At 39.1% G+C, this 20,032-nt stretch overlaps 1 protein-coding gene across 1 annotated transcript; it reads left to right on the top strand.

Annotated features, from left to right (window-relative positions):
- The first annotated feature begins 7,140 nt into the window (after nt 1–7,140).
- On the top strand, nt 7,141–8,034 carry ARL14 (ADP ribosylation factor like GTPase 14). Its single transcript, XM_063306491.1, has one exon. The coding sequence runs from the start codon at nt 7,213–7,215 to the stop codon at nt 7,789–7,791; it is 579 nt and encodes a 192-aa protein (XP_063162561.1). The 5' UTR covers nt 7,141–7,212; the 3' UTR covers nt 7,792–8,034.
- The last annotated feature ends 11,998 nt before the right edge of the window (nt 8,035–20,032 follow it).

Raw genomic sequence — 20,032 nt, forward strand, 5'->3', positions numbered from 1 at the left:
CAAAAGTTGGCCGTTATTTTGGCACTCTCTTGGCAGTAAAAATAGAATAATTATTAAACATGCACACAGACTCTTAACCACTCATTGTTGTCTTAACATTCAAACACTACAGCTTGAGGCAACTACCTGGCTATAACCAAATGACTCATATGCCGGTTAAATAATGATTAGATTGGTCTTTGGAAAACAGATATGATGCATGTAACCAACCTCATCCTGCAGGCCGTCCAATGTCCCAATTTCAGTTCATTGAACTTTTAAAAGCCTGTTGGAGAGCTAAAAAGATGCTGAAAAAATCAGTCATAATGATCAAGGAGCAAAAACAACTCTCATAATTTTGGATAATGTTTCCCCTAGAAAAGAAGGGAGTGAGAGGCCTATAAGATTATTGATAGTCTATAAGATTATTGGTAGAGAAAGAGAGAGACAGCAGCATATATATTCTTTTAATGTTTAAAAATAAAGAAACAAGCATAGGATTATAAGAACTGGGCTACAAAAATACAGAGCAGCACTAAATAGCAGCAAAGAGATACAGAAATTTTATGGCCCCATGAATTTTGACAGCCCATATCCAGTAACTCTAAACTTTTAATCTCCTTTTTCCTTTTCTTTTTCCTCCTTTTACTCTAGCCAATGGTCAGTTCTCTTCTTTCTAAAAGTAAAAAAGACACACTTGAGCTCAGTTTCTAGTGATTACAGTATATGGTAAAGTACATGTAATGTTCATGGCAACAATTTAAAAAATGGTTTGCCAAAGTCTTCTTCCAGCACTTCCCAGTTTAAGGTAAAGCCCTGGAATTTTCTGGTGATTTCACATCCAAGTTCTAACCAAGTCTGACCCTGCTTGGCTCTCCCACTTCACTCCACTGCAAGACCAGCTACTTTTGTGCTGCCATCTGGTAACTTTGTCTCTTACCCCTTAAATCATCGGTTCCCAACCTTTTTGGCACCAGGAACCGGTTTTATGGAAGACAATTTTTCCAGAGACCAGGGGGGGGATGGTTTCAGGATGATTCAAGTGCTTCCTCTTTTTCCCAACTGTTTATTCTTTTTTCTTCATGCTGTTTGGAGATAGCAGCCAATGGGCTTGCTTTCTCTGACAGGAGGTGGAGCTCAGGTGGTAATGCAAGCGATGGGGAGCAGCTGTAAACACTCAGGCTATAGATTCGCTCACTCGCCCACCGTTCACCTCCTGCTGTGCAGCCCAGTTCCTAACAGGCCACGGACTGGTACCGGTCCACAGCCCAGGGGTTGGGGACCCCTGCCTTAAATCCTCTCAGCTTACAACTGCCTTCCTCCAAAAGAAAAAGTAACTTAACCATTCACTTGCATTCTAGCAGAATTATACAATAATTTTCATCACATCTATATCTTTCTTCAGCTGAGATTTGTGGCTTCTAAAGTGGTCAGAGGAGAAAACGTTGGGAAGATGCATGCAACCATTTGTATTTCTGCATAAATATGACCTAAAATGTAAGGCAGGATCTCCCACCCTCACACCTTATTATCATCCCATTAACTGAAACAGCTGACTCAAATGAATTACATTTGTTCCTAGGGGTTCACATACTTTTGCCACACCCAAATATGTAGCTTAGGATCATTTTCCTCAATAAATAAATGAGCAAGTACAATGTTTTTGACTCCTTTGTTTAATTGGGTTCTCTTTGTCTGGTTTTAGGACTTGTTTTAGAACAGATCACATTTTAGGTTATTTTTATGCAGAAATATTGAAAATTCAAAAGGGTTCACAAACTTTTAAGCACTACTGTAATAGTTAGCTTGCCTCTTCTAAAATTGACTCTCCTAAGTTCTCCTTTCTTTCTCTGCATCTTACTAGAATTGACTCTTGTCTGAAAGAGGAAAACTGAAATCCTACAGTAATCAAACCAGTCATCCTGAAATATATCTTACTGAAGTGCACATTCTGTAGATAGGAACTTTGAATCCAGATGATTGTGCATGGATGTAACAATTTAATTATATCATTATTTGCTTGACTCTGTATCAGTAATTTTCAACCTTAAAATTAAAAACAAAATAACAAATAATGAATTATCTTGTGTGTCCCAGAAAATTAAATTATATGTAATATGCATTTCTAATCAGAATTACAGTACTGTAAATCCCAGCAGAAGTAAATATGCTGAACTGTACTTCTGAATAGCATATTTGGCTACATCTAAGTATACATTTGTTGACCCAAGATGAAGGACAGCTGATTCTGAGCTTTTACTTTGGAAGAAAATGCTAGAACTGGGCACAAAAACCTTTCAAATTTGTCCACTAAATTTTGGTGCAAAGAAACTGCATGGAATACCTATCATGCTTATCATTCTGTCAAAATAAACTCAACAGTGAATTTATAAGCCAAAATTAAATTAAAATTGCAAACTCTTTAAAAATTATTTTCTAACTATCCTTTTTTGCCTCCCATATTCCCTTTCCCCAACCAGATCCTCTCTTTGTTCACTCCACCATCCCATTTAGACCACACGTGAACAGCAATTAACAGAGGATTAATTAAAATCCTCTAATTGGTCTAGTTTAAGGGAGTGCTCTGTTGAGCTCTAGTTCCTCCCTTCCCAGATCCTTTTGTGCTTATATTAACTTCTATATAATATTTTGCCATTTTCTGTATTTTGTTCATTTTCCAGCTAATATGAAACATTTATTTTATAACGATTAACCAATCTGTACATTCCAAATGTCAAGACATCCTTTCATTATATTGTCTTCTTATAGAGATATACCAATTCTTTAAATATCAAAACATTCTCTATTTTTTCTTCTCTCTTCACCTCTTGATATGTAGAAATAGTTTCTCTTCCTTGAGGTTAAAATAAAACTGGTTTGAAGGACAATTCCCATTTAATAGCATATTCCACTTTTAGGTAATTCTTCCTTTAAAGGCTTAAATACTTTTCTTTTTTGTAACATAGCTAGACTAACATTTTGAAAAAATACTACATTATCTCCATGCTAATTTATCTCTTCCAGCCCACCAAGATTTTACAAAATTCTGTCTCTCACCCAAGCATTTTCTTTATGATATCCCTTGGTGTTTGCGTCCTATTGTACCTAGGAATAAAGACTTTATGGCTGCATTCCACATCTTTATCTGACAGCTTTAAATCAGGTAGTTTGTCGTTAAGTTTTTAGCTATCTGACTGAAGAAGTCGTTTCTACATTTTGTCAGATTCCTCTAATTTGCTAATTATTTCTTCTATTCTGATCCTGTACACCAGCCAGTTCAGGTCCAAAGTCTGTAACATAATTTATCAGCATCATGCTCATTTTTCATAGATGTATCATATGCTTTGCTAGCAGTCAAAGCAACCTCTGAAACCTGAGAGGACAATTCTGTTAGTTGTTTATTAACTTGTTCATATTTACCTGCCAACTCCTTTTGGACTATATTAGCTGACTTATCTCATTTTGACTTTAGTTCTGGTTTGAGTTGCTTAACTTGATTTTCTATTGAGTCAGTTTTAAAGCTTTGTCCTGAACGGTGCTTGATTTTCACATTCTCCATTGGAATATCCTCCTCCTTTGCCATATCTTCTTCATTGCTAGAGTGGGGTCCTCTTCAGCTGTTTTTGGATCATACATGTAAGCCTTAATTCTTCTACCATTTTTAGAATTACTTTTCTTAGACATCTAATACTATTCTTCATACTATTCTTCTCTATCAGACAGATATTAGTCAAATATGAATGGTGAAAATGATCAGAAAAGCTGGGCTGGGAAGAAAGCAATCAGTTCGATGTATGTACTATAATTCCCAGTCACTAGCTATGCATCCCCCAATACTTTTTTAAAACAGGATTCCCCCTTAGCAGTGACAGGAACACTACTGAAAAATTCTTTGTGGGAAAAGTTCCTTCATGAGGTTCCTATTAGGACCTAGTTGAAGGAAACCAGGGAGGTGGCAGAATGGTTGAGAAAAGATTCCACAATAAAAGTGGTTCCACACACACATCTTGACTGCTAAATACATACATAAATACATAACACATAAATACATTTATTTATTCATACATAAATACATGCATGAAAACCATACACTATCTAGGGGGAATTCTCTGACATTCTGTTGTCCTTTGAAAGCATTTCTGAAGCTCATTCTCTTTCATCAAATTGAATTAGAACTGGTAGAAAAAATGGAGGAGGTTTCTCTGTCCAACACTAGAAAATATATCTTTTAAAAAGTCTAATATGAATTGAAACACTCCGTAATAATTAAATGGCATGTAATAGCAACCCACCTGATCGAAGACAAAGGTCAGACCTGTTATTTTAATGGAGGTGGTATGCTCCAATATTAACAAGAGGAAGGAAAATGGAAACAAGATTTGGTGGAAAAGAATGTGAAGGAAATTATGTCCTCATCTAGGAAATAGGTTCATATCTTAAAAGAATTATGCAAAATAAATATACCTGTTTTTAATAATATCAATCAAAACACTTAGCAGCTATAATTTCATGGACAGGGGCATCCTGCTCACTCATGCCCTTGTGACCTCCCTTTGGACTACTGCACTCTACATGGTGCTACCCTTGAAGAATATTCAGTAGCTTCAGCTGGTGCAGAATGTGGCAGTGCAGGCTGTTAATGGTGCCAGTTATTCAGCACATGCAACACCACTGCTTTGCCAGCTGAACTGGTTATCAGTTTGCTTCCAGGTGCAATTCAAGGTGCTGGAAATTACCTTTAAAACCTTACATGGCTTAGATCCAGATTATTTATGAGACCATCTCTTCCTGGTTGTTTTTACCTATCCTGTCCAATCCAGCAGGACTGGCACTTTGAGGGTTCCATCAGCGAAGGAGTGTCACTGGCAGGGCCCTAAAGAAGAGCCTTTTCTACTGTGGTGCCCACCTCTGGAAGGTCATTCCTCCTGAGGTTATGTTGGCCCCCCTTGCTAGCCTTTCATAAGTCTTTGAAAAGCTGCTTCTATGCCTGAGCGTGGGTGTGGAAAGGTTCCCATTTCATGGCTATGTTGAGGGCTTTTTATGATTCTCCAGCTGCTGTGTGTGTGTTTTTCTTGTTTTATTTTAATATTTGTATTTTAACTGTTTTCAATGTCGCAAGCTGTCCAGAATCACATACCTGAGAAATGGCAGCTATATAAATTGAATAAATAAAGTTCAGCCCAATCACATGTTCTAACAGCTTTCCCTTCCCTATAGTACTTTCTAAGGGAGAGTGAGATACAATAGGACACTTTCATCACTATCACTGCAGCATCAAAAATTGGGAAGGAATTGTATCATGTTTTTAATGCATGTTATTCTTCACAAAATATGGGTATGTAAGAATACTTTAGAAAACATAAAAACCAGCCTTTAGATAGAAATGATGAAAATCTTCTTGGCTCATGTATCAGGCTAAGCCATACGGTGGCTTGCTTGGCATTACAGACAAACCTAGCCACTATGTTTTGTAAACCATGGCTTATGGTGTAGTATACTCAACAAACTATGACTAAAACAAATCATTTAGTGCAATGTGCAAATTCAAATATAGTGTGGTACAAACATCCCTGATCTAATGGAGGACAGTTGTATAGAGATTGCAGTTCACAGTTCATTGCCAGCACTGCACCAACTGGACTATTGACTTAATGGGTGTTGCACTGATTCAGTTATGCAAATAGGATTAATTGACAGCAGGTAGAGCTGTATATCCCTATTCCATCATTTCATTTTTCAGGGACACATGACTCAGCTTCACTCTTCATTGTGTTATGATGTTAAAAACATGTTATGAATGTTCAGATGTTGCACTAAAAGTTAAGTTGAAGTTTGTTGACGTTAATAGCACAGTAAAGAGGAATACATGGGAAACCCTAAATACAGAAATAATTATCTGAATTATTTTTTAACTGACAATTGTTTTAGTTTTTGAACTGAATATATCAATCCATCTGACCATATTAAATAATGAACCATGATTTGGATGGCACCCTTTCCATGTGTATGCACTCAAATATTAAATATAGACTTATTCAATTGAGTGCAAATTTACCCAATTTTTTAAATAACAAAATGTAATCAATTCTAAAATAGCTGATCTCAAGGAGGCACCTGTTTCTCGCAATCAGCATTTGCAATCAACTTCAGCTTCGGTGCCTCTTGAGATCAATCCAAAAGAGAAAATGAAGCTTTAAACCCTACAGAGTGACTTTATTTCCATAGTAAGCTCTTCAGTTAAATTCTATACAAATCTAGCTGGAAGTTTACAATTTATCTACAGTACCTCTTAAATACTAGGATTTTGCACAAGCAGTTCAAAGTGGCCAATTTTAACCACTTTGATTCCTTGAAAATTAGAAATAGCTTAACAACTAGTTAAATAAGAAATAGTTCAACAACTAGGTAACTGCAAGAGTCAGAAAGGTATCTGCATGCCTACTTCTGTTAAAGTGTTCAAGCTTCTCCATGGGTACTGGGAGGCAAAAATGTCAAGATAATGGCTACAGCTATGCAACCCAAGCCTTACCCCTTTTTATGTGCATCACATACACATAAAAGAAGGCAGGGCTTCAATTGCATGATTGTGGCCACCATCTTGACTTTTTTGCCCACACCCCCAGACACCCCTGAGCTTCACAGAGAAGTCAATCTCTGGTGAACATACTTACCTTAAGGCAAAGGGGTATGCTAAGCTGTTTCATGTCTATGCAGCCCAGTTGTTGAAAACCCATCCAGAACAACAGCATGACAAATTGAGACCTGGAGGCTACACAAAAATAAGTCGAGAAAGCTTGAAAAATAGGGTTGATCTTTTTAAAAATGTGCCTGACAATGATGGGTGTCTGGACAGAGAATGCCACAGAATGGGTGCGATTTTCAAATAACTTTAAACTATTGTATCATAACCTGAATATTGTACTATAATATTGTGCAAAACTATACTTACCTCTATATTAAGAGTAACATGTCTAAAGAGAAATGTCACAAGAGCAGAAGAATAAGACCTTTGTATACCTTGGCATTAATCAACTTTTGTTTTGTATGTCAATATAAGTCCGCCCTTAGATAGGCAGTAGTTGTTAAACTTCATAACATTCTGTTTGCAGATAAAGTCATAAAACAAATACATGACCTCTCTTAATTCTTATTCCAAAGCAGAAACTAGCCATTCTTCTTTGAGACACACACACAACACAAGTGGAGCAGCAAACAAAACTAACAGCTTAACAAATGGGGCTTATAAATACAACACAGTTGAAAGTCAAACAAGCCCAGATTATATTGCTCGGACTCGATTCAGCTGGGAAATCCACTCTACTATACAAGCTAAAATGTAATGAAGTCTTTCTAACCTTGCCAACAATTGGTTTTAACGTGGAGATGATTAAAACATCAAAAGATATGACTTTAACAATATGGGATATTGGAGGTCAGCACAAAATGAGGACTGCTTGGGACAACTATTTAGAAGACCCAGACTGCTTGGTCTATGTTGTGGACAGTGCTGACAAGCGGCGCTTGGAAGAATCAAAGAAAGAACTGGAGCTTATTTTAAGACGTGACAGTATAAAGAATCTGCCTGTGGTCGTACTGGCAAACAAGCAGGATCTTCTTGGAGCTCTGGGTGCTGAAGAAATAACTAGGAGACTCAACATGAAGAAGCATTGCCAAAACCGAAACTGGTATGTACAACCCTGTTGTGCAGTTACAGGAGAAGGACTCTCAGAAGCATTCCAAAAAGTGACAAAATTTGCAAGATTTTGCATAAAATCTAAACAAGAAGGCTTTGCAATTTTCAAAAAACTTTAAACTATCATATCATAACCTGAATAAGTAACCCATTGCTGGCATAGAAAATTAGTCTGTTCATTAAGCATCTGATTTTGTAATATGTTTTCCTAAATTTTTTAATAAAAGTGAAATATTTATGACAGATTTTGTGCCAGTCACTCATTTCCATTGGTCTTCAAAAATATTCTGTTACATCTGAGGAAAGGAATATAATTAAATCCTGAAGTTATGCAAAAAGAATAAAGTTAGCTACAATATAAATGGTTATGGGAGTGCATGCGTGCCTGTACTTGGCATCCATTTTGCATCCAACACTATGCAATAATTAATGTAATAATTTCAAAGCCTCTGCAATAAGTAACTGGAAGTGGTTAGACAAAATCTTACTTATCATTAGTACAGTATGTGTATAAGACCAAATAAAATATAGCTTTGCAGTTCTGTCCTAAAGTTTATGCTAGCGTATCTCCTATAGCAGCCACACAAAGATAACATGTTCAATATATTTATTTATTCAATTTACATATATTTATATATTATAATATACACATTGTAAAAATATGTTTTTATTTTAATTAAACAGATAAAGTGCACAAAAGGGTAAAGTGTTTCTGTAATAACCAGCACGCTTGAGCATTCACTCAAAGACAGTCTAGAGACTTGGGCTCAATTAACTGTTTAATGAAGCGAAGCATTCTGATATAAGGAAAAAGTTACCAATGGCCGTTTCCTGCACATTCTACATTTTAAAATCACAAACCTCTGATTCCCCCCTCCACTCCCTGCCTAGGCATGCACCCCTCCCCAGTACCAGCAGATGGCTCAAACGGTTTCTGCCCATTGACCTTGACAAGGGGCATCTAACCCAAACAGTATAATTCACACTCCAATCTTGTTCCCCCTCCCTGCTGGCGACTCGCAGTCTGCTGACATGGGTTTCTGGATTTCTTCAAAATGGAAGCGAGTTTGATCAGATGTTGTATTGACATTTGGTCGAGGAGTCTGACAGTTTCCTTTTTATTTATTTGTTTTACAAATGTGTAAAGTAATTATATCTGAAAACAAAACAGAGAACAGTTCTCACAGAAAATCCTTAATGTAATGTTTCCTTAAGTTTTGTAACTTGATGGTATCCAAATTCCCTTTAACAATTCATCTACTATAAAAATTTAATACTAATTAATATAAGCAATATTTTGGCTGAACTATTTGGTTTCCATGGACAAGGAATTCTCCTACTTTTTGTAGGGTCACAAAGATAACAAACCATAGCAGTAGTTAAAAGCACCCTTTTAAAGCCTTCACTTGAGGTCACACACACAAACGTATACTCACTTTATTTCATCATTTAGTAATGTGTGAACAGAGTCAGAAACTGGGTTTTGCTTAGCCAGGAAAGTACACTGGTAATTTTCAAATACCCTTTACCCAAACTGGAAGAATGTAGTGAGTATTCAAAGTATGCTGGAATTCATAACGCTTCTCATAAGTCATAATACTGTAGGTATAATGGTCTTTTGCATTAGTGATATCAAATTCCCACTTTCAGTTGGCTTCTACAGGTAAATGTCATCGAATATTGTAGTAATAAAGTATTTGCACCTATAAAGAAAAATGAACAGGTATGTTATACTGTAGAAGCATCTGTTACATCCATATATATTTTAGTGTGTTCAAATGTAAAAAGTCTGCCCTAGCTGAATTTTTTTCTGTCCAGCCAATGGATTGCAATGATTGTACTGCAGCCAGTGACTGTTCTTGCTATACCTTTCCTAACCATAAAAGCAACACCGTACCTTCTTTGTTTTTCACTCCCTGAATAATAAACAGTGTGATCTAATCCAGTCCCTGTCCATCTCAATTTGCTGATGCCTAAGATGTCAGTGTGTAGTAATTTCATTTCATCTTTCACTGTCTTGAACTTTCCTGTGTTCATGCTTCTTACATTCCATGTTCCCACTATAATTCTCTCTGTGCAACTTCAGATTTTCTTTTCCTGAATGGCAAAGCAACTAGACATCCCAAAGGCTTTAATCTAGCCACATCATACATACCATTAGTACCCCGAAAGATCTTCAGCTCTTCCTCAATAGTAGGTTAAGTGCCATCTGACTAAGGGGCCCATCACCCAGCACTATATCACTTTATATCATTATTTTATATTTTCTATCCATGTGATTTTTTTGGTAAAAATGCAGGAGTGGTTTACCACAGTCTTCTCCCACACGGCATGAATTGATGCCTTTGCCATTGTCACTAAAGTGATCATCTGCCTCTGGCATCTTCCTATATTGCTGCAGCCCAATATAGGTGCCTGCTTGCTTTAGCTGAGCCCTGGGATGACCTTCACACCTTGGGTGACCCTGCTGGGAATATACAGTATACTCTTGGCATACACTCCTGCTGTTTTTCACTCATCTGTCCCAGGAACAACCCCTGCCACAATGAGGCAGCACAGCAGGACTTGGGGGGAGACATCTTTGATAGCAGATGTGGTACATACTAAATCAGATGTCATATTACTGAAGCATGCATTTAAAGTACTTCACAGTGAGAATTGTTTGGAGCTATGCATATTGCATACAGGTTACTGTGCCCCTATAAGGGTTCTGCACAAATAACATTTTCTGAGCTTTAATATGTCATATTATAATTATGGTGTAATATTAATCAGATTTGAAAAGAATTTCAAAAATCTGACTAACAGTGCTAGTCATCATGCCAATATGCCTGACCATAGTTAAAGCCAAGGAAACCAGATCAGAGAATATTATGTTGGGAAAAGGAAGGGTTGAGTATGATTAAAAGACATGTACGACACCCAAAAAGCAATATTGCTATGGTGATGAAGCAGTGCTATGGCAACATTACAAACAGAAATGTCAGAATAAATATATCCATACTTACTTAAAATAGAAACCTTAACCCATTGTGTAAGCTTTGTCATATTTTGAAAGGGGTTATGAGTTTTTGTTTTTTCTTCCCCCACCCCAGGAGTAGAAAACTATGGACCTCAAATGGTTGTAGAACTTCAACACTCGCCACACTCTACCAATGGCCAGCAGTGCCCAGGAGGCAAAAGCAGTCAGGATGATGCAAGCAGTGCCATGCCTTGCGACACGAGCCCCACCCTTTTCTATGTGCATTGTGATGTCACACACATGCTCCTAAGGAGTGGAGCTTGTGGTTTGATGCCGCAACACCGCAGTTGCTATTGCCACCAGCCATAACGGCCAGTGGCACTGGGCATTGCAACGCAATATTTGGAGGGTCACAGATCAAAGGAATCAAATCAAAGGAGGCCATTGCTTCCATCTCACACCTCCTGAGGAAAGCACCTGAAACCTTTTCTAGTGTACAGAGCTGAAAGCCGGGTTCTCTGTGCCCCACAGTCTGTGTTAAAAGCTGCAGCTTTTCATTCTTTTCATATTCAGGTGCCCAGATCAAAGCATCCTTGGAAGAAAGGCAAGGAGACCTGCTTTTGCCTCATTTTCAAGATTTAGGAAAGGTCATCTAACAACTTCCATGGAATAAATATCACTTCTCCTTTCCCAAAAGATAGTAAAAGGGATGCCAGCAACAATCTCTGTGGTTCTGTTACTCTCCTCACCCCTAAGTGCCAATCTTACAATAATATTACCAGACAGCCTGGGCCTTTAACAACTGCGTATTACAAGGCAACACCTCTTCAGAGTGAAGAAAAATACTGAAACTTTATCACTTATGCTCCTTTTCATGTAATAGTGCAAAAGAGATGCTGTATGTTTACATTATATTTACATTAATTAAATGTATTTATAATTTTTGCATCACAGAAAGTCTAACCTATTTCAGTGGAACTTATACATTTCTTGGGTACACTTTTTTCATTTATTCAATTTATGGTCATAGACCATAGAGTCACACATGTGAGATGGGCAGCTTTATAAATTGAATGAATGAATGAATGAATGAACAAACAAACAAACAAACAAACAAATAAAATACAGAAAGAAAAACAAAAGGAAACAACATGGTTTTGCATTATTGTTTAAAAGGTGACTAAAAGAAAAGACAGGAAACTATTCAATATTTTATCAGAATATTTATAATATTTCTCTTGCTGGATCAGAATTTGGCTTCTGGACTTAGAGGCAGCAAAGCAGATTTGGCCAATACCAGAGATGTAAGATTGTACTGATCAGCCAGCAATAGTTAAATATATATTTAAAAAGAGCATATGTCCAGGGAAATCCACTAAAAAAAGGGGTAATTTATCTAATATCTCTGTAGAAAAGACAGTATAATAAAACATGGTTTATGAATTCCACTATGTCTGATTCACAAACTACACTCTGGGTTCCAAATTTGAAAGTGACATAAATATATCTGTGTTGTATTTTTAAAACTGAAACCAAAATATACAGCCTCGATGTTGTTTTCTTCTACATGTCTGTGCACTCACATTAGACATATAAACTGCACTAAGACTTTTGGGATAATAAACTGTATGTGACTCCACAATTTTAGAAGAAGAAAGAATTTTAGAAGAAGAAAGAATGTCATCCCCATAACATTGACCAGCCCCACCTAGTTGGGCAGAGAGGGCATGCTACGGACCCCATCAGTAAAGGAATTCCATCTAGCAGGGTCCAGGAGGCGTGCCTTTTCTGCAGTGGCACCCACCCTTTGGAACATCTTGCCCCCGTAATTGAGATGGGTTTCCTTGCTCCCAGCCTTCCTGAAGAATTTGAAGACCTGGTTCTGCCACCTTGCTTGGGATGGGAAAGGTAACAGCTCCACCTGGGGATGGTTGGCACCATAGCACCCCCTACCAATTGGGATTCCAGCTCCTCTTGGGTTTTATATCTATTTATTCTATTTATATTCCTAGATTGTAATTTTAAGTTTATCCGTTTTTATTATCTTTTATTGTAAACCGCCCAGAGTCCCCCGTTGGGGGAGATGGGCAGTGATATAAATTAAACAAACAAACAAACAAACAATAATAATTTAAAAACCATTTTAAGAACCCTCAGGCCTTCACTCCTCAAAATATGCATGTGTTCTTCAATGACAAATTTGTAGTAGGTTGATTAAAATTATGTTAATTAATTATAATTTTTCATGGCACCTGTCTGGACACAAAGGCCCAGTAAGGAAGACTTTGTGGTCTTTTAATGGCTGCAAGTCATTCTCATATGGAGCCATTTCTTGATATTGGGCACTTTCAATATTAGGGTACTTTGCCCCACGCTTTCCACAATGAGCCATTATGACATCACTTTACCTACCATCTTAGGGCAGAGACAAGAGGGAGCTGAGATCCAAGCAAGATTCTCAGCCCGAGTGGAGAGACACTTGAGTGTGGCCTGTCCTGGGCCTCCCAGGGTCTCCCTCACCCCCCTGAGGCACCCCATGCTCCTTACCTGGGACTCCGTCTGCTTAACGACCTGTGATATCGCTTAACGACTGCAACTGGGAGTGCTGATATTGTGGTTATTGAGCAAAGCAGTCACGTGCCATCTTGCTTAACAACAGCTTCGCTCAAAGACCAAGATTCCAGTCCCAGTTGTGGTTGTTAGTTGAAGACTACCTGTAATTATTAAAAAAAATCCCACATCCCTATGCATCCTATTGTATGTCTTCATTCATACAACCTGCATATTAAATGTGACTGGCACATATATGGCCCTGTGCTGTGGTCACATGACATATGGTAACTAGCCTATCCACATAAGAACGTCTGTGTCACATTATTATTGTGTGGCTAACCATTATATGTGAGAGCCAATTTGGTGCTGTGGTTAAGGCATCAGGCTAGAAACCGGAAGACCGTGAGTTCTAGGCCCACCTTAGGCACAAAGCCAGCTGGGTGATCTTGGGCCAGTCACTTTCTCTCAGTCCTAGGAAGGAGGCAAGGGCAAACTACTTCTGAAAAACCTTGTGGAGAAAACTGCAGGGACTTGTCCAGGCAGTCTCCAAGAATCAGACACAATTGAATGGATTATATATATATATATATATAGAGAGAGAGAGAGAGAGGTAGTTATGGTAGTCTATGGTTCCAACATTCAATTCCTCTCTGAGTGTTTTTATTTTCCCCATTACCAACCAAGAATAGGCCCATGCATTGGGTTAAGGTATCATTTTAAAGTCATGCTTCATTGATTAAACCATAACCATACCTGGCCTTACTAAACTACCTAAGCCATGAACCATGGTTTTCAAATTACAGTGGCTGTAATCACTCAACATACTAACACATATGAGCAAAATCTACTAGGGCTAAATTTGTTGGATTAACAAGGCCTTTACCAACTCTCAAGATACTAATCCATGCATCCAGTGAAGTAGACTGGGATTCATAAAAGCTTATTTTGTCATAATAAATTGGTGTTTGCTTTTTGTAGAAAATGTACTATATCATCTGATAGGGATTTTATAACTTCAACATTATAATATGTAGTATGATTAAAATAAGAGCTTTGACATTTATGGCTTTATTGTTTAAGACAAATGTTGATCTACAGATTTTGAAAATATTCTCAGATGTTATTTATTATTTATTACAAATGCTTTTATGTTGCTCCAATTATTTCAATTCTTAGCAGTTCACAAGCAATAAAATAGTATATCAATAATATAATAATCATAAAATATCGTTGGAATATCCTTCCCCCGGAAGTGAGATTGTCTCCCTCCTTCCTGGGCTTTAGGAAACAGCTAAAGACCTGGTTCTGTAATTATGCCTGGGGCAGGAGAGAGAGTAGCCATTCCTGGGGATGGCTAGTTTCTTAGAAGGACCTTGCTCTGCTTGCAAATCATAAAGAACTTCCAGCCATCGAGATTTTTATTATATTTATTTTATTGTGTATTATAGTGTTTTACAGTTTTATATTTTTATTTATGTTTTATTGTAAACTGCCCAGATTCCCTTTTGGGAGATGGGCGGTGATAAATTTGATTAATAAATAAAATAAATAAATAAAATATAACAAAAATAATCAAAATTTAACATAATTTAAGCCATAACCATCTGTAATCTTATAATCGCAAAGCAGAGCAAAGTCTATCATCTGACTATTCATGCCTCGGTTCCTGAAAGCATGTTGGAAAAGCCATATTTTCAAAAGCTTCTTCAATGCCAAGAGCGAGGGCACAAATCTATCTGTTGGGAGGGCAATCCATAGGAGAGGAGCTCCTGCAGAAAATGTCTGCAGGAAAGTGACATTTCAGAAGCCAAACCAAATTTTCCCACCATGCCCACTCTGGTCATCATACCCAATCTATGACAGCAGTAAAGGTCCAGGCCTTTGGACTGACTGAGATTACATGTGCACACTGTACAAAACAGCATCTTTGCAGGGTACCACCTCCATCTCTCAAACCGCAATTTAAAAAAATCATTGTATGAAGAGAACTTCCAAATATGAATATTTTTCAATCTAAAGCAAGCCTGAATTGTTCTATCATTTAAAAAAGAAAATGTCACATTTTGTGCCACTGCTTTGCACGAGGCTGAGAGCGAGTCCCAGGACTGGTTCTGTGCCCACATGATCTCATTTCTCCTTGCCAGTTAATTGAGTTAATTTCTTTGTGACTTGGCCATGGTTCACCAAGGAGTACTCTGAATCCAGTTTCCCATTAGAAGGGCTGGAGCTCTGCAGAACTTAAAGGCAAGGAAGTTTCTCATCCATAAATCTTGCCTCATCCTGGCTTCTGGCTTTTCCCATTCTCAGCCGAGGAAGTTTGGTGCTGGCATTTCCCTGATGTTTTAAATTAAGCAGAGGGAAAGCACCCAATTGTGAAGGTGTAGATGTTTTAAAAAGCATCCAGTGACAATCTTGGGAAGTGGGACAGTGATTGGATCCTGTTTTGTTTTATTGTTCAACTGGCCAATGGCAATTCTTTGATGTCCCATTTAATGTTCTTTCCATTGTGAAGTTAGCAGTAATGAGAACTACAGCCTGGCTCAAAACTGAAAGAAAACTATGTTAATATAGTTGGGTCTAAAGTGCATTATAAAGATTCTGAAGGAGCACAAGAGATCTTTGGGAAAGAGAGGAACTCAGGATCCAGAATGCCCAATGGAACCCAGATTTCAGAGTTTTAGGGGGGACTTCAATCCTTGCACAATATTTATTCCTGTTTAGGGTTCCAGCCAGCTGTGCTCTTTTCCAGCATATACCATTCCATCTCATCTCTTCAGTCATGATTTGATAGCCTCAACAGGGTGCTTAGGACCCCCTTTAACCAAAAAAATAATATTTTGTACATATTCAAATTTGAGGGTTCCACCAATCTTCTGATAGCTTCTGCTACTGCATCATCAATTCTACTTTGGCCACATAAAGTTCTATGTCCAGAAAATACATTCACTATTACTATTTAGAATACAAAGATACTTGGGTGGTAGTTTAAGTTAGTTACAGCCTTTCAAAAGAGCACCATCTGGTGGTTCATTAAATTCACTGAAGTCAGAAACAAAAAAACCAATCAGTTTAAAATGATGAAAATTCAGTAATTTTAGTGATTACTGAAAATACGCTCTGCAAGATATGTTGAGAAATTGTGTATTAATTCAGACATCAGACAAATGGAATGGTGCTGTTTGTTTCAAAATTAACAGGCAAATTCAGTGGTCATTTAGAAAAACAATAGGTATATTTATAGGTTCCCTCAGATCAGGCATAACCCATAGTGTCCAAATGGTCATGGTCATGGTCATGTGCCAGCAACACAAAAGGGGTTTGCTATTGTCTTCTTCCAGAAACATTTTACAACTTCCCAGTCCAATCTACAGCCTGCTGGTTTTTCACCCAAGCACTCACTATGGCCAACCCTACTGTTTTCCAAGATCAGAGTCTGCCAGATATTACCATCTGCTGTTTCAGAAAAAAACAATGGTGTCCTCAACATAATTTGTTGCGAGACTCCCTGTTCAAATATTTTGAATTTTCTTATAGATGCTGAATATATGGCTTAAAGGCCAAACCCAGCATTTAAAGTATTGTTGCATTTTAACTGTGTTGCAAGATGGTGAGAATACAATTTTTTCCATCAGGCTTTTGAACATGTACTGTTCTTTATTAACTTGCATTTTTCTTCTGTTTAGTTTTCATGCATTGCAACAATTATATTGTTGCAATGATAATATGATAGCTCAGGCTGGTTTCTGGAGATAGTACTATATAGCTGGACAGGCAAATGGATTGATACATAAATAAAATTGTTGAAACAATGGTAACAAAACCAAGAAGAACATTCAAGTACATGGAATCTACTTGTGGCTCCAGAATGCTAAAGAAAAGCCTCTTTTTTTCCTTCTCTGCAGCACCTTTGCATAAAATATTTTTTGTAAGAAAACACAAGTCATAGAATTTCAAGAGTTGGCTGGAGTGTGGAACTGAGGTAAGCAGAGGGAGTGGGTGGAACTAGGCTGAGAAATTGCCCCATGCAGGGCTACAATCAGCATCCCACAGAATTTAGAATGTAAAAATGAAAAGGAGATTGGTAAATGTTGGAAGCGCTCAGCAAACACAAAACGTAGCAGCGAGTCATTACAGTCTTTATCAATATGACTCACCAAGCTGAGTAATCCACTCCTGTAATATTGGGGGGGGGGGGAACAAAACTCAAACCAAACTCTAAAGCTTCTTCTCCATAAATATATCGGTGATAGCATTTGTTGGTGCTGATGATGAAGGTAATTAAAACACTCCCTGTAGGAAACATGCATAAATTTTATTTATTATTTATTTATCAAATCTATATGGCCACCCAACTCATACACAGTGACTCCGGGTGGCTTACAAAATTAGAATCCTGTCCTAACAGTCAGAAATCACGCTGAGACAAGGACTATGTCTCTAGTGTTTATTACTGCTACATAAAACAGAATCCTAACAAACTGAAGAAGTGTGGGAAAACCCACAGATAAACCCCAAAAGTTAAGGCGGGTCTGATCTGTCTCTCTTTGAATGGCTGCTTAATTCCTCAGTACTATGCATGCGTTCTCCACCCTGGATAGAGGCCCCCTCCTGCTCGCCATCAGTACTCATGACATCACCCTCCCCGCCAGATTCACATTCCATTTCAGCCCCCTCCCTTCCAGAGGCTTGATAAGAGTCCATCTCTCCTTCCAAGCTCCCATGGGAACTGGGCAACAATGGAAAGTCTTCAAAGGAAAACTCCTCCAAGGACAAATCAGTGTTGCTCTCCAGGTCTGATAACTCTTCTGGCCCAGGTGGCTGCTGCTGGAAAATAGCTAGATAATTAGAAGAGTCATCCCCCCTCCCCCCTGGGAAATGCACGCCTGAGGTGGAGGGCTGCGGGCCCCCCCCCTCCTCTGTAACTGGAGTCAAGGCTTCAGGCGGGGGTGGAAGGTGCAAACTTAGAATTCCTCTGCCTGCTCATCCAAGTGAGGAATCTCTGGTAGAGTGCGAGGCTTGGGTTTGTGAGGGAAAAGCTGATGGAATCGATGAACCAGCGTTGGTGCATGCACATCTCTGGCATTCTCCCACGTGCACTCTTCCTCACGGTACCCTTTCCAGTGTATGAAATATTGGATGCCCCTTCCCCTCCTCCTAGAGTCCAGAATTTCCTCGACTCCTTATTCCTCCTCCCCCTCCACAATTACTGGAGGTGGGGGGGCAGTTGCGATCGTAAGGCACTTGGGGGAGGGTCCTTGGCTAGCAAGGCTCTGTGGAAGACTGGATGGATTTTCATGGATGCTGGCAGCTTTAAGCGATAAGCCACTGGATTTATCTGCTGTACCCAGTGAAAGGGCCCACAAACTTAGAGTCCAACTTCTTGGAGGGTCTGGTAGAGGTCAAAAACTTGGTAGAGAGCCACACTTTGTCTCCTACCGCAATCATTGGCCCCTTTTGTCTGTGAGCATCTGCAGCTCTCTTGTAAGCACTCTTTACCCTGTTCAGCTGCTCCTTTAACAACTCCTGTGCGGCTTGTTTCTCTTTAAGAAAATCAGCCGCGGCTGGAACAGCTCCCTGCTGGGAAGAGGTGGGCAACACCCGAGGGTTAACCCTGTAGAGTGCTTGGAAAGGAGACATCTTGGTAGAGGACTGTACAGAATTATTATATGTAAATTCTGCCATGGGGAGTAGGGCTGGCCAATTGTCTTGCAGATAAGTGGTGTAACACCTGAGATACTGCTGTAACCATTGGTTAATTTTCTCAGCTTGCCCATTACTAGCCGGATGATGCAATGATGATAGGTGGATCTGGACCCCTAATGGCTGGAAAAGAGCCCTCCAGAACCTGGAAGTGAACTGAGAGCCTCTGTCACTCACCAAGTGATTTACCATGCCTCTATACCTAAAAACATGGTCCATGAACAACTATGCTGTGGCTTGCACAGATGGGAGGCCCTTGCATGGAATAAAATGTGCCATTTTTGTGAAAAGGTCCACCACCACTAGTATGGAAGTCAGCCCCTGGACCGGGGGTAAATCAGTGATGAAATCCATGGAGATAGTATCCCAAGGCCTACTGGGAGTGGGTAGGGGTTGCAAGAGTCCTGTGGGCTTCCCTGTGAGAGGCTTGGCTCGTCTACAGGTATGACAAGAAGCCACGTAGCCCTTTATGTCTGCAGTCATCTTAGGCCACCAGTAGTCTCTCAGAGCTCTATGGAGAGTTTTGAAAACACCTCCGTGGCCTGCCATTTGATGGTCATGGCAAAGTCTCAGTACTTCTTCCCTCAATGAAGGGGGAATATATAATCGCCCACTATGCCAGAGGATTCCTGCCTCCACATTGAATGGGGGGGGCAGTGTCTTGCGGGCTCCTCTGGAGGTCATCCATCCTGTCCCTGGCATATGGGTCCTGTTGCTGCTGAGCTCTGACTCTTGTAAATAGGTCCTGTGCTTGTCTGCCTGCTGCTAAAATCTCTGTTTGGTTCCCCCTCATAGACTGATCAAAGCTGTGAGGTTGTAATATAGTAGCCTGTACCTCCTGGTGAGTGGTGGGGGTTGCCTGAAAGGATCGAGACAGGGCATCTGCCAAACAGTTTTGCGCCCCAGGAACATAAGAAATAATAAAATTGAAATGGGAGACAAACTGGCTCCATCTGATTTGGTGTGGGGTGAGGGATCTGGTGTTTTGTAGAAGCTGTAAATTCTTGTGATCGGTGCAAACTTTCACAGGAAAGGTTGCACCTTCTAGCCAGTGCCTCCACTCTTGGAATGCTGCTTTAATTGCTAGCAACTCCTTGTTAAAAACATCATAGTTTCTCTCTGCTGGTGAGAGCAAGCGTGAAAAA

This window comes from Candoia aspera, chromosome 6 (genome assembly GCF_035149785.1).
Source record: "Candoia aspera isolate rCanAsp1 chromosome 6, rCanAsp1.hap2, whole genome shotgun sequence".
NCBI lineage: Eukaryota > Metazoa > Chordata > Lepidosauria > Squamata > Boidae > Candoia > Candoia aspera.